Source organism: Dryobates pubescens, chromosome 6 (genome assembly GCF_014839835.1).
Source record: "Dryobates pubescens isolate bDryPub1 chromosome 6, bDryPub1.pri, whole genome shotgun sequence".
Classification (NCBI taxonomy): domain Eukaryota; kingdom Metazoa; phylum Chordata; class Aves; order Piciformes; family Picidae; genus Dryobates; species Dryobates pubescens.
In genome coordinates, this window is record NC_071617.1 from 42864499 (window position 1) to 42879534 (window position 15036).

The 15036-nt window shown below is 40.7% G+C and overlaps 1 protein-coding gene across 1 annotated transcript in view; it reads left to right on the forward strand.

The window, feature by feature from the left end:
* Nucleotides 1-15036, forward strand: part of DNAH8 (dynein axonemal heavy chain 8) — a 167268-nt gene that overhangs the window by 45547 nt on the left and 106685 nt on the right. Inside the window, exons 24-28 of the mRNA XM_054162298.1 lie at nucleotides 201-300; nucleotides 5479-5674; nucleotides 7582-7772; nucleotides 9806-9932; nucleotides 12732-12967. Coding sequence (XP_054018273.1) covers nucleotides 201-300; nucleotides 5479-5674; nucleotides 7582-7772; nucleotides 9806-9932; nucleotides 12732-12967 — 850 coding nt within the window. The remainder of the gene's footprint in view (nucleotides 1-200; nucleotides 301-5478; nucleotides 5675-7581; nucleotides 7773-9805; nucleotides 9933-12731; nucleotides 12968-15036) is intronic.

The following is a 15036-nucleotide window of genomic DNA, read 5'->3' on the forward strand; positions in this document are numbered from 1 at the left end:
ATAGAATGTAGAAATTACTTTGCACTGTTTTTAGCTTTTAGCCTTAGTTCTGAGTGGATTCAGTCATGTATTTATCTTTTTGCACTAGTTTATCTTTGAAACTTTTTTCTTAATGTTCTGTTGAATATCTAAACCATAGCGATACTTTCAAGGGGTTTCATTGTGAAGTATTTATGAATATTAAAAATTATTTTCATCAGAACTACATTTGGGAGAAAGCAGCTTTCTGTTCATCCAAGCAAATCTGAAGAGGGTGCTGCTTTTCTAAAAGTAGAAGTACACCTTGATGTTCCCAATGTGGTAAGTTATGTGACTTACAGGCAAGGCAAAAGTACACTGTTATCTTTGCCCAATAGCAGATTTTTAGGAGCATTCATTCCAAAGGAGAACAATTGCTCAGGCCTTTCAGCACACTGAGAGCACTGATGAAAGGTGTTCCCAGTCCCAGTGTTCCTGGTTTCTGTCATAATCATAGTTGCAGAACCTGGCCTTTTATTGTACTTCCATGTTTCAGCATTTATGTTGCAATCTGTCAGTTTCTTTGCAGAATGATGACATTTTTACTTCATGTGTAGCATTTACATTGCTGGTATAGATGTTTCATGTTTGTTTTTTTATTGCAACTGTTCTGTTTGCGGTGTGATTTAAATCCTTTGTTGAATAAAAATAATGAACATTATCTCTGTTCAATTTGGCTTTAGTTAGATGGCCAGAAGAGGGAACACTGGAAAAAATGAAAAGTTTCAAAATCATTAAAAGAGCTATAGCTCTCTCTGTGCAGAGAACAAAAAGGCAGATAGATTTCAAAGTAATGTGTTTGTTTTCCCTTTTAGAGTAAGATAACTATGTCAGTATTATGTATTTTATTTTATATATGAGAAGGTAATGTAATGTTATCCAATTGCTTTATAAAGATAGCAAGTTTTTATATTCACTAAATGAAAGAAAGGTACTGATCTAAGGTGATAATCCTTTGACCTTGAACCAGTGTTCTTATTGGCATGGCCATGGTGGTCTTAGGTTGAAAGTTGGACTTGATTTTGGATGTCTTTTGCAGCTGAAGCAATTCTGTGATTCCCTTGCATATTCACACTCTGTGTGTGTGTATACATGAGATATAAGGTCTGTCAAAGTGTAAAATTTTCATGCTGTTGATATTTGTATAAAAATGAAGGTCCAAAATCCACCCCCTTCAAAGGCAAGAACATCTATCTTTATTTCCAGTCTTCTGTAATGCTTGGCTGATCTTGGGCAGTAATGATGGGCAAAATACCACTTTGATAATGTTAATAGGATTTTGCAAGGTCCTTGCTTTTATGCATGCAACCACTTAGTCTGTGAAACTGATATATAAAACATCAGAGTTACTTTTAAGTACTTTATATCCCACTCCAGTAGATGTTTTCATAATGATGACTTGCATATGAAAGCTATAAGATGATGTTCTAAGGAATACATTTGAGGATTGAGTGTATCACAAGGGATTTTTCTTCTGAAGTTTAACAAGAAATGCTGTTTTTTTATTCTTTCATGGATCACTCTCAAGTAGGTTCTTCCTCCTGCTCACTATTTCAGAGGAGCTGTTATGTGCCTTACTCCACTTTGCCCTACATAGAATTATTGTCAAACGAGGACAGGACAAATTTACAATTGGATTGCTACTGGCAATGAAGTTCAGAAGGTTTTGGATTTGGGACTTTATGGTTGTTTATTTACTACTAAATAAAACAGGCTAGGGGCTGTTCTTTCACCTCAAAGTGATCTAATGTGAAATGACGTGTATTCATACTGGTAAATGCTTTTATTCCTGAATCCAGGAGTTTGCATTCAAATTGTGTGTTAGAAACATCCCCTCTCATTTTTTTATGTGCCAAACTGTGCCTGTTGTGTGGTTGCTTGGTTGTTTCTTTGTGTGTGTGGTTTTTGTTTTGTTTTGTTTTGTTGTGTTGGGGTTTTTTTAAGATGTTTTTTTGCATCACCTAAACCTAGGCTAAGGGACCATGCTAGCTTTTGTGCAGTGTGAATGACTGCAGACCAGAACCTGTGTTTTGGCTCTGTTCTGTTTGCTAGCTGTTCTCGATTCAGATCAAGATCGCTCATTTTCTTTCCAGGGCCTTTTATCATGTACTCTGGTAGCTCAATAAAAGTTCTTTTCCTCGTCTGACTTGGGTATCAAATTGCTCTCAGAAGCGTGGTGCAAAATCCTTTCCAAACATGCAAGTTGACATCTGCAAGGATAATACATGAAGTTCCACTAATTTATTAAACACTATGCTCTTGCAAAAGTTTTTGAGGTAAATGCTACCTCTGGGAGAAAAGAAACTTGCAGTATTTATTGAAATAGGTGCTTTGACACTTTGATGCAGGTGATTTTCTTTCCCTGAAATGACCCACAATGTGAACATATGTCTAGATAAGCACTTAGAAGAGGTTATATAGCTGCAAATCATTAAATGAGCTATATGTGTGTATTTCTATGACCATCTCTCTTGCAATGCTCTCACATAATTTGGGATCTAGTGGTTAGGAACAACTGCAAGGAGGATCTTGCCCTGCAGTTTTAATGCTTCATGATTCTAGAATGAGGGAAAGGGGGCTTCTAATATATTCCTGCACAGTACCAAAAAAAACATTATAAAAATGCAGTTTAAAATGTTGTAGGAATTTAAAAAATAATTGTGAAAAACTCAATACCTCTACCTATGAGGATGATGTCGACGAAGCATTCTATAGACAGCTTAAGGCTGTCTCAAGATCTCCTGACCTTGTCCTCATGGGCGACTTCAACCTGCCTGACATCTGCTGGGATCTCAACACAGCAGAGAGGAGACAGTCTAGGAGGTTCTTAGACTGCATGGAGGACAGCTTCTTATCCCAGGTGCTGCGTGAGCCTACCAGGGGCAAGGCTTTGCTTGACCTCCTCTTCACCAGCAGGGAAGGGCTGGTGGGTGATGTGGTGGTCGGAGGCTGTTTAGGGGCCAGTGACCATGAAATAATAGAATTTTCGGTATTTGGTCAAACTAAGAGGGCCAGCAAGAAGACCTCCACTCTGGACTTCCGGAGGGCGGACTTCAGGTTGCTCAAGGAAATAATTCAGAGGGTTCCTTGGGAGAAAGCCCTTAAAAATAAAGGGGTCCAGGAGGGCTGGACCTGCTTCAAGAAAGAGCTGATGAAGGCTCAGGAGCAGGCTGTGCCAATGTGCCGGAAGAGGAGCCGCCGGGGCAGACGGCCACCCTGGCTGTGTAATGAACTTTTAATAGAACTAAGGGAAAAAAAGAGGGTGTATAATCTTTGGAAGAAAGGTGAGGCAACCCATGGAATGTTTAAAGAGGTTGCTAGGGCATGTAGGAGGAAAATTAGGGAGGCAAAAGCATATTTGGAACTTAAACTGGCCTCTGATGTGAAGGACAACAAAAAGTCCTTCTATAAATATATTAATAGCAAGAGGAAGGGCAGGGACAACCTCCACTCCTTGGTTGACATGGAAGGAAATGTTGTAACACAGGATGAGGAAAAGGCAGAGGTACTTAACACCTTCTTTACCTCAGTTTTTACTAGCTGGAAAGAACGTCTACCAGACAGCTGGCCTGCAGAACTGGCAGAGGGAGCCAGGGAGCTGCATGGTTTCCCTGTGTTCCATGAGCAAGTGATAGGAGCTCTCCTCAGCAGCTTGGACCCCCACAAGTCCATGGGACCAGATGGGATCCATCCTAGGGTGCTGAGAGAGCTGGCAGATGAGCTGGCCAAGCCACTCTCCATTATTTTTCATCAGTCCTGGCTCACTGGAGAGATCCCAGCTGACTGGAAGCTGGCCAACGTGGTACCCATCCACAAGAAGGGCCGGTTGGATGAGCCAGGGAATTACAGGCCTGTCAGCCTGAGCTCAGTGCCAGGAAAGATTATGGAGCAGGTCATCCTGAGTGCAATCACGCAACACTTAGAGGATGGCCAAGGGATCAGGCCCAGCCAGCATGGGTTTAGGAAGGGCAGGTCCTGCCTGACCAACCTGATCTCCTTCTATGATCAGGTGACCCGCCTGGTGGATGTGGGGAGGCCTGTGGATGTAGTCTACCTGGACCTCAGCAAGGCCTTTGACACCGTTCCCCATAGCAAACTCCTGGCCAAGCTGTCAGCCCATGGCTTGGATGGGAGCACACTGAGATGGGTTAGGAACTGGCTGGAGGGCCGAGCCCAGAGAGTGGTAGTGAATGGTGCCACATCCAGCTGGCAGCCAGTCACCAGTGGTGTGCCCCAGGGATCAGTGCTGGGCCCCTTGCTCTTTAACATCTTTATTGATGATCTGGACGAGGGCATCGAGTCCATCATCAGTAAATTTGCTGACGACACCAAGCTGGGCGCAGGAGTTGATCTGCTGGAGGGTAGAGAGGCTCTGCAGAGGGACCTCGACAGGCTGGGCAGATGGGCAGAGTCCAAGGGCATGAGATTTAACACATCCAAGTGCCGGGTTCTGCACATTGGCCACAGCAACCCCATGCAGAGCTACAGGCTGGGGTCAGAGTGGCTGGAGAGCAGTCAGGCTGAGAGGGACCTGGGGGTGCTGGTCGACGGTAGACTGAACATGAGCCTGCAGTGTGCCCAGGCAGCTAAGAGGGCCAATGGCATCCTGGCCTGCATCAGGAACAGTGTGGCCAGCAGGAGCAGGGAGGTCATTCTGCCCCTGTACACTGCACTGGTTAGGCCGCACCTCGAGTACTGTGTCCAGTTCTGGGCCCCTCAGTTTAGGAAGGAGGTTGACTTGCTGGAACGAGTCCAGAGAAGAGCAACAAAGTTGGTGAGGGGTCTGGAACATAAGCCCTACGAGGAGAGGCTGAGGGAGCTGGGGTTGCTTAGCCTGGAGAAGAGGAGACTCAGGGGTGACCTTATTACTCTCTACAACTACCTGAAGGGAGGTTGTAGACAGACGGATGTTGGTCTCTTCTCCCAGGCAAGCAGTACCAGAACAAGAGGACACAGTCTCAGGCTGCGCCAGGGGAGATTCAGGCTGGATGTTAGAAAAAAGTTCTATACAGAAAGAGTGATTGCACATTGGAATGGGCTGCCTGGGGAGGTGGTGGAGTCACCATCACTGGAGGTTTTTAGGAGAAGACTTGACAGGGTGCTTGGTGCTGTGGGTTAGTTGCTTGGGCGGTGTTGGATTGGTTGATGGGTTGGACGCGATGATCTTGAAGGTCTCTTCCAACCTGGTTTATTCTATGTATTCTATGTATTCTATGTATGTATTCTATACACTTGCTTGTCGTTTTACCCACAGTGTGACTGTACAAATAGATAGTAGGTCAGTACAGTATGTTTCATCTCTTTAGAGATCATACTGATACAGACAAAGTGTTAAAGTTTCATTTTACAGCTTCTCTTTTGGGACAAGTTCTGCAAATCACTATTAGTAGAGTAAAACTGTGGTCTTAGAAAAAGACACTTGCATTTATTTTGACAATATTTCAACTGTTTTATATATAGGTAATGGTTCCCAGTTTACATGATATACAGCAAGCCATCAATCGCATGACTCAGTTAATATTGGAAGTAAGCCGTGGAGTTGCTCAGTGGGGACAGAGACGCTTGCCAAAATCTAATTTAAAAGCAGAATCACGCATAGAACAGGTACCTTCAAAAGGCTTTAGATTACCAGGAAAAAAGGCCAAAAAAGGGGAAAGTAAGTGATTTGATTTTTTTTTTACTTATTTCAACTTTGTATAACATTTGCAAATAAACTTATTTTTCTTCAAGGTGGCCAGTAATGTTGAAATTCTTGTTTTAATATATTTTGATTTAAGTGGCTGTATTTTTCAGAAGCAGCTTGCCAGGCTTTTGTAAGTGTTAGAATTCTGGGGGGGGAAACAAGCAACAAAATCTTAGAAAAATTGCTAAATTCTGACTATTTAGTGTGAGGCAAAGTTAGCTTGTCAATTTATCTTTTTATTTTCTGTGGATTTGAACTCTAAACCATGATTGTCAGCTAGCACTCATTGGAATATTAAGATAAAACAAGAGCTAGTTTAATAATTGGATTTCAGTAAAGGTTTTAATTATAGGTATACTGCTAGAATGGATTATAAAACACTTAAAGTGTTTTTTCATGTGAATATTCAGTCTATAGATAAATTTGTATTCATTCCAGTAAGATAGTTTTGTACTTAATATAATTTCTAAACCTCTCTCCATATGCTTTGCAAGCATCCACAAAAGCCTGAATATATTTTTGACATCAGATTCTTAGCTGCTTGATTGAACCACAGTTTTATCTTTATTGTGATTTAGAAAAAATCTTTAATATTTGGGAAAGTTTTTCTTTTTGATAGTTCAGAGCTGGGACTTGACTCTTCTTGTGACGTTCTTAGTATGATTTTAACATCTTTAATGGGCTTCAATCAGGGTAACAGGAAACTGTCCTCCTCACACAGCCATAGCCTTTTATTCTGCAGTGTCAAAATACATTAAGTAACAATTTTAATTAATTTTGAGATACTCTGCAACAGTACCTGGGGGCATATGTTAATTTTTGGACACTGGCAAGGGTAGATCAATATGACATTTTGTTTTCAGTGGCTAGGTCCCCCAAAACATCCAGACAAGCACATAAGTTGGAGTTGCATTCAATCCTCTCCTATTAAACCATGTGTGAGGGGAAGAGTGGATTTTTCTTCCCTGTTCTCTTAAACCTGCTTCAGAATGCTGTTAGGCATTGCTATGACCAAAGTGGTGTATTAGATCTCAGGGATATTGGTGTCTGGATTGACCCTGGTTGTCTCAGCAGGTCATCAAAGATGAAGGAGAGATAACATAAGTTGTATTTTATTTGCTTTCTAGTTGAGCTTACTTGTAGTTCTTAAAGGAGACAGGGCTTCTGTTTCAACATCATCAATGTAACTGAAGCAGTAGCTACCAGTGTCTAACCTACCTTTAGAAACATATTAAGGGGCAAGAGGTTTAAGAAAATGTCTATACTGTCCTTTCTTTTTTTCTTTTTAATTTTTTTTTTTAAATTTAGTTCTAACCTCTCAGACAAGACTAAAAAGACACAGATATTAGCAGTGTGTAAGACAAGTGCAGCTCCAAAACATGACAAGCTCTTTCCACATTCATTTATATGTGACTTAGCGAAGTTTAGCACCTTTGTAAGAAACACTAAGTAGAATATCAAGAGGTTATTTATTTGAAACACGTTAGAGTTTCAGAAAGTCACACTTTTAAAATTTCATAAAATGCTTAAAACTTTGATTTTGTGTATTTTGTAAAAGTGTATAATGATAGAGAGTGTTTGAGGGCTTGACATACTGTAGTCGCAATTAAATTACATTGCAGAAAATGAGATTTGTGAATTAAGACAACTGTTTATTTTCCATTTAAAACCATTTACTCTAGACTGAATTTACTCTAGCTGTATAGAGCTGTATAAAGCACTTGGTGCTTTCATATTAAGCAGTCAGAAGACATTTAGAGAAAAATATTCAGCCCTACTGAAGGGCACCATTGCTTAACGTGGCATGCATATATTTAGAAGAGAATTCTAACCAGACTTCTAATGGCTCATTAATTTACTACAATGTTGTTTCACAGAAGGAGCTGAAGATGTGCATCTGAGAAAACAAAGAAATTTTTACTCAGGTGTTGCAGAGCATGACGATATTTCTAAATTAGTTTTGTTCCTCTCTTCTTCTGTGAATTCTGTAAGAGAACTAGCTACTGAATTTCTGCAGAACTTTCAGAAGTATAATGTGCTGTGGACAGAAGACAGGGATGCCAAAATTCAGGTGAGTTTAATGATGATTACATACAGGATCGTGCTTCATTGGTTCTTATCTTTTGAAATCAGAAAACATTACATACGTGGAAAACACATTCATAGTTAAAATTACTACTATTATTTTGTCTTTCAATAGCAACAGTAGTATATGTCCTAAGCAGAAGTAATAGCATGCTACCTAATTTTTGTGTTGGTGTCTGGTTTTTCCTGCTTCTATAAAATTCTGGATACTGATAAACTGGTCCTAATTTGCTAATCACTGCTTTGGTTGGTGGTTTGGTGTATTTCTGGTTGCTGTTGTTATTTGTTTTGTTTTGGTTTGAGAAACTCTAGATTTTGGGCCACAAGAGACTACTCCAGTGTAACATGAGGTATATCACAAACCATAGAAATTCCCACAACAGTAATGCTGATTAATAGTGCACTTTTGTCTGTGGAAAAGGTTTACTTTGAATTTAATACATGTTTTTTATTCACCACACTTCCTGTAGCTATTTTAGGAAGCAAATTCTGCATTCTCTATTCCAAGAAGAATCCTCTGTGAAATTCTTGGTTGTCTGAACTCATGACTTAAGTGTGCTAGAAAAAATCCTGTCTAATACAGGAAGAAAAATTAGTTACCAGGAATTAGAAGGCTTTAGGGTTTCTGTTTCAGAATATTTCACACTGTCCTTCTGCAACAGAGTTTTAATTTGGACTGAATTTAGAGATTCAGTAAACAAAGGTTGGCTTCTATATCTACTTTATTTAGCCTTGACTTTACTGACTTTTCCATTGTCCTGGTTTTAACTCAGCTGGCAGCCCCCATCCATCTCCTTCTGGTAGGTAAGAAAGAAAAGGATCTGAAAGGAGATGAGATAAAAAGGATTTACTACTGCAGGGATGCCAGCTAACACAAAGAAAACAAATACCTGCATGTATAGCAACAGGGAAACAGATGAAATGCAAACTGCACGCACCCCCGAACCAAAGCGCACCCCTGCCCAGAAGTGGGGAAAAAGCCCCCCAAACTGGGAACAGGAACCTTTCCAAGCTATAGAATATACTCCAAATCCTGTAAGCCATTTCAGCCCCAACCAGCCTTTTCCTTTTTCAGTGAGCAGTACATCACCATGGTGTTCCTGGCTTTCATTGCTCCACTGTGGCAGGTGGGAGTAGCCCCCTGCCCCGGGCCAGCCAGCCATACATAGATCTATGAATATTATGTCACCTTTTTTTTTTTGCTACAGGACCACTGGTATCTTTTGAGTGTTGCAATGAAGTTTTGCAGCTTATACGGGCTAGGAAAACTCATTTTCTATTCAGAGCTGAGAATTCACTCTTAGTCTAATTAAAATTTTAAGTTTCCCAAATAAATTATTAGTTTTCTCTAGTTACTATTTGTGAAAAGGATACTCTACAGAGAAAGTCTCAATCATAACGCAATTGAGTTTTATACACATATGCACTAGTTTCTACAGGGTTTTTTAGCACTACGATAACCCTTCCAGGGCCAGTCTGGATTTTCTCAGACAAAAGAACAGAAATGGGAAGCTTTCAGCATTTAGTACTTTCCCATGCAATGTGGGCATATTGAATACAGCTGTTGTGTAACATTTCTGAAATGAAGATTTCAGAATCACCAAACTTTCCTACACTTAAGTTCTGCTTATGGAACTACTTAGAAAATGTGTTTTCTTGTAATTGTTTCATACGTAATTGGGCTAATGGTGTAGTCTTCCTGTAAGTGTGGAAGTGTGAGGTTTTTTTAATCTCTATTGTGTCACCTGCTTTTACAAAGCCAGTAAGCATTTAACGTATCTTGGATAACGTTTCTTGTTAAATTTGATTGGAATTTCACAACAAGCTTAACAGTTAGTGACAGAGAAACTGATAAACCTGAATGCCTTATCATGTGCATTTTACTGTGCTAGCAAAGCTACAGAAGGTTAAACCCAGGTATAATATTGGCTTACATTTTGAGTAATTTCTGAATAACTGTTGCCACTTGTTTTACCGAAAATACAAAGAAGGACATTTGATATTTTAAACCACCTACAGCAATTTTTGGCTAGCTGTCCATCTTTGACTGAAATTAAAGAAGAAATTCTACACTACGCTATGTTGGAAAAAGAGATAGAAGATTTCAAACCTATTTTCATTCTTGGTCCGCTTGAATTGCATACAGGTATGATATTTTCTTATGTTTGTATGTACAGCATGATAATGAGTAGTAAGTCATGTTATTTGGTATATTCTTGGATGTAAATGCTTACTGAAAAGTCCTTCCTGACTGATCAGCCCCTTCTAAGAAATCTGTCTTGAAAAAGAACTCGCCATTCTCCTTGCTTTCTCTTATTTGGAGTGATGAAATTGAATTCTGTCATGGATCTGACGTTGTCATAGAGGTTTACTGAAGAGTTAATGAATATATATCGATACAGTCAGTGGGATTGAGTGCACCATCAACAAGTTTGCAGATGATACCAGCTGAGTGGAGCTGTTGATGTGCTAAAGGGACAGGATGTCTTCCAGAGGGACCTGGACAAGCTGGAGAATTGGGCCCAAGGCAACCTCATGAGGTTCAGCAAGAGCGAGTGCAGGGTTCTGCACCAGGGCTGGAACAATCCTCACTATCAATACAGACAGGAGGGTGAGGTGATAGAAAGCAGCCCTGTGGAAAAGGACTTGGGGGTGCTGATGGACAAAAAGCTGAACATGAGCAGGCAGTGTGTACTTGCAGCCCAGAAGGCAAATCACATCCTGGGCTGCATCAAAAGATGCACTGCCAGCAGATCCAGAGAGGTGATTCTGCCACTTTGTTCTGCTCTGGTGAGACCTCACCTGAAGTACTGTGTCCAGGTCTGGAGCCCTCAATACAGAAAGGACATGGACCTGATGGACCAGGTCCAGAGGAGGGCCATGACAATGATTAGGGGGTTGGAGCACCTCTGCTACAATGACAGGCTGAGGGAGCTGAGACAGTTCAGCCTGGAGAAGAGAAGGCTCCAGGAGGTTCCTGAAGGGGGCTGACTAGAAGGATGGAGAGAGACTGTTTACAAAGGCCTGTGGTGATAGGATGAGGTGAAATGGCTTCAAACTAGAGAAGAACAGATTTAGATTGGATGTTAGGAACTGGTTCTTTGCTATAAGGGTGGTGGAACACTGGAACAGGTTGCCCAGGGAGGTGGTTGGGGCCCCACCCCTGGAAATATCCAAGGCGAAGCTTGACAGGGCTCTGGGCAGCCTGGTCGATTGAGGATGTCCCTGCTGACTGCAGGGGGATTGAACCAGATAACCTTCAGAATGGTTTGTGTTGTGAGGGGTGGCAAATACAATCTAGTTCAAATCACCCTGCCATGGCAAGGGACACTTTCCACTAGATCAGGTTGCTCAAAGCCCCATCCAATCTGACCTTGAACACTTCCCGGAAGAGGGCAGCCATAGTTTCCCTGGGTAACCTGTGCCAGTGCCTCACAACACAGTGAAGAATTTCTTCCTTATATAAAATATAAATTTACCCTCTTTAAATTTGTAACTATTGCCTCTCATTCAGTTCCTACACTCCATGATAAAGAGTCCCTCCCCATCTTCCTGTAGGCTCCCTTTAAGTTCTGCAAGGCCTCTATAAGGTCTCTCCAGAGCCTACTCTGGGCTGAACAACCCCAACTCTCTCAGCCTGTCCTCACAATGCAGGTGCTTCAGCCCTCTGATAATTTTTGTGGCCCTCCTCTGGAACCACTCCAACAGGTCTATGTCCTTCCTCATATTGGGCACCTCAGGGCTGGACACAGTACTCTAAGTGGGGTTTCACAAGAGTGGAGCAGAGGGGTCTCTTGACCTGCTGATCACACTTCTTTAGATGCAGCCCAGGATGCGATTTGCCTTCCAGACTGTGAGCACACATTGCTGGCTTGTATTCAGTTTGTCATTCATCAACATGACCAAGCTCTTCTCTGCAGGGTCCATCTCAATCCACTCATCACCCAGCCTGTATTTGTGCTTGGGATTGCCCTGGCCCATGTCACTGATTGTATAATTGATCATGTTGATCTCTCATTGGTCATGTTATTCTGAAGAACAGTCTGGTGTGGAAAAATGTATTCTCTGTGAGCAGCTGCTTGTTGAATAATTAAGTTTGTGGTATGACAGAGAAGCAAGGATTTCAGTGGCACTTACTCCTCTCACCTCACAGATTATGCAGCTAGCATGTCTTCTCTGGACCAGCATCCCTATTCTTTTGGGTTTTACTTTTTGTGGCAGATGTTAGCACGGTTGCTATCTAGAGACAAGCAGTAAATGTATCCCTTTCTAAATATCACTGTGGTACATTTCTTGTAAGCAATTCCCATCTTCTAAGAGATTAGATTGATTAGACTGAGAAATCATCTCTGTACAATTTGTTTTCGTCATACATCAGAGAAGGTTGAAGCCACACACTTTGATGGAATTAATTTCAGGATTTTGGTGGCATGTTATCCTTAGCTTTCTCTCAGAGAATAAGGAAAAATGTAAAACTGTTGACTGCATATCTTCATCTATTTCCTGGAGGCAACTTTGTACTAATGAAATCACTTTGGAGACAACCAAGTCACTCTGGAAAAATCTCGCCATCTCTTATTCTGTGACCAACAGTGATAAGCAGCAGTGTATCCAAAAGAATATGAATTTTGTTGATGGTCACACTACTCCTTCATCTGTGACCACTGCATCAGAGAGAGTCCAGCCCCCACCTGTCTACAACCTCCCTTCAGGTAGTTGTAGAGAGCAATGGGGTCTCCCCTGAGCCTCCTCTTCCCCAAGTATATCATTTAAATATGGTTAAAATAGTTTTGAAATGTAAACCACAGTAACTGGCTTGCCTGACAGCTTTTCTTAGTTGCTCTTAAAGAGCCATGTGTGATGATGTGAGGTTGTTTTATGGAAAAAAAATGAAGATGCACATGGAATGAATTTTGCCATGTATTTATTTTTTTTAAAACATCAGGACCACTGAAAACAGCTTTAGCAACTGAAGCCAAAACCTGGAAGATGCTCCTCTGTCGTTACTTAAATGAGGAATATAAAAATAAGATGACAGACATGATGTCATTCATAACTGAATATTTAAAGAAATTGTCTCGACCCCTGCGTGACTTAGATGACATCAGATTTGCAATGGAAGCTTTATCTATCATACGTGAAAATTTCATGGAAATGGATATGACTCTGGGACCTATTGAAGTAAGATGGCTTTTAACTTTTTATCCTCATTAAAACGATATTATATCGTAAGAGTAATGACATAAACTAGGAATATGAAGAGTTTACTGTCCTGAAAGAACTAGGGTGAAGATGGGAAAGAAAGTAATATTTTTGTGGTTATCTTTATTATAGATTGTGAAGCAGTATTACTCTCTCTCAAATTATGATGCAGATACAATCTACGAGAAAACACGCAGAAATAAACAGATGTGGCAGTTTAGGCTGGGTGCCTCCTGCTGCTGCCACACAGGGAGCACCTCCAGTGTCCCGAGGGTCCAGCCCCGTGGGTGGACACAGGAAGCTGCGTGTTTCATACCCATAATGTCCTGCTCCCTATAAATCCATCAGCAAGGTCTCACACTTCCTCTTCCTTCCCTCGCTGCTCCCGTGGGAGATGCTCCCTATCTGGTAAGGGGCGGGGGGGAGTTATCTCAAGGCCTCTTAGGCCTGGCTAGGCCTAATGCCAGGATGAGAAGGGGGAAGGGCAGTCTCAGATCTGGCCAGCTGAGATTAGCCTAATAGTGGAGGTGGGGGAAGAAAGACCCCCTGGGGGTTTTGGGTGTACCCTCAGGTAGGGAGAAGGGAAAATGCTGGGAGGCTTCTGGGTATGCTGTAAGGGACTCCGTGTGCTTTGAGATCCTTTTTGTCACTATTTTATAGCTTCTGTAAAACACTTTACTGCTTTTCCATTTAAATTTTCCATCACTTCTGCAATCCATTTGTCTGAGTCCTGTTTTTCTGCCCTGGTGGGAGGCAAGAGAGGATCTGCCTGGCCTCAAACTGGGACTTTTTTTTTGGTAGCAGAGGATGATTTCAATCCATTGACCTCTGGGTTGTGGGCCCAGCATGCTTCTGCTACACAAGATAAGAGAGCAATATTGTCCCTTTTGCTGTGTGCTTTTCCATTAGCTTTTCCATTCCAATCCTCTCCCTAAGTTTTCTGTATCCATAACCAAACGTCTCTGTCATCTAACCCGATTAAATGTAACCTCAACATATGAATTGAGCCACACATCATTGTATGCTGTCAGAAACTTGGGAGTATTCTTTTCGTTTTACATATTAAAAAGCTGAAAGATGCTCACTAAGTTTCATGTATACCTGGTATTTATTATCATACTCTGAAGCAGTCAACAGATAAACCCATGTTTTCATCCACCTGTTGTAGAAGAAGTTGTATTGCTGTATAGAAACCTTTTCTTTTATGAAGGCTGTTGTGTTAACATGATACCATAAAGAACTTGCAGTGGAATGTTGTCACTTTTGCTAGCTTTATCTTAAGAAAGTGGGGTTTGTCTTATCAATTTATGCAGTGTTTTTCTAAGCCAGCAATCGTAGACTGACTGTTTGAAGTCAAGCATAATAAGTACTTTGATCCTTGGAGAGTTAGAGGTTAAACAAGTAAAGAAAGAACCTAAACAATAATTTCAATGTTTAAAGTAATAAGTGGGTCTAGTAAATGTTATTTCTTTCAGGCTGAAGATACAGACATAACAATCATACCCATGGATGTTAAATAAAGCGAAGCAAGAGGAACTGAGTTTAGCACTGTTTATTTACTAGGTTTTACTTGTGTATGAAGGAATGCAAAACTTGTAAATACATAAAACATGTACTAAATTATTAAGTATCAACATTGTTTGTTTCTTTATACCTGGCTCAGACACTTTGAGGGGAGTATTAGGATAAACATTCTTTCCCAAACCACATGTATTCTATATATTTTGCAAACATCTTCTCCCATTCAATATTTACATAATGACTTTCTTTAATATCACTAAGGCTAGCCATGTTAACAAGTTACTCAGATTTTGATTTTTATTTTAATGATCTTTCCTTTAATAATGAAAGAATACAGAGATGATAAAATTAAGATGGAAATAAAGAACAATAGAAAGTGATAGTAATTTCAGTACTGTTTTCTTGGTGGATTAAATTAGAACTTTGTTTATGGAGTAATTATATTATTTGGTACTGTATTTGTTACTAGAATGTGATTGAAGGAAATAGTTTGATGTAAAGGAAAGTAGAACAGGAAAAGGATTAAG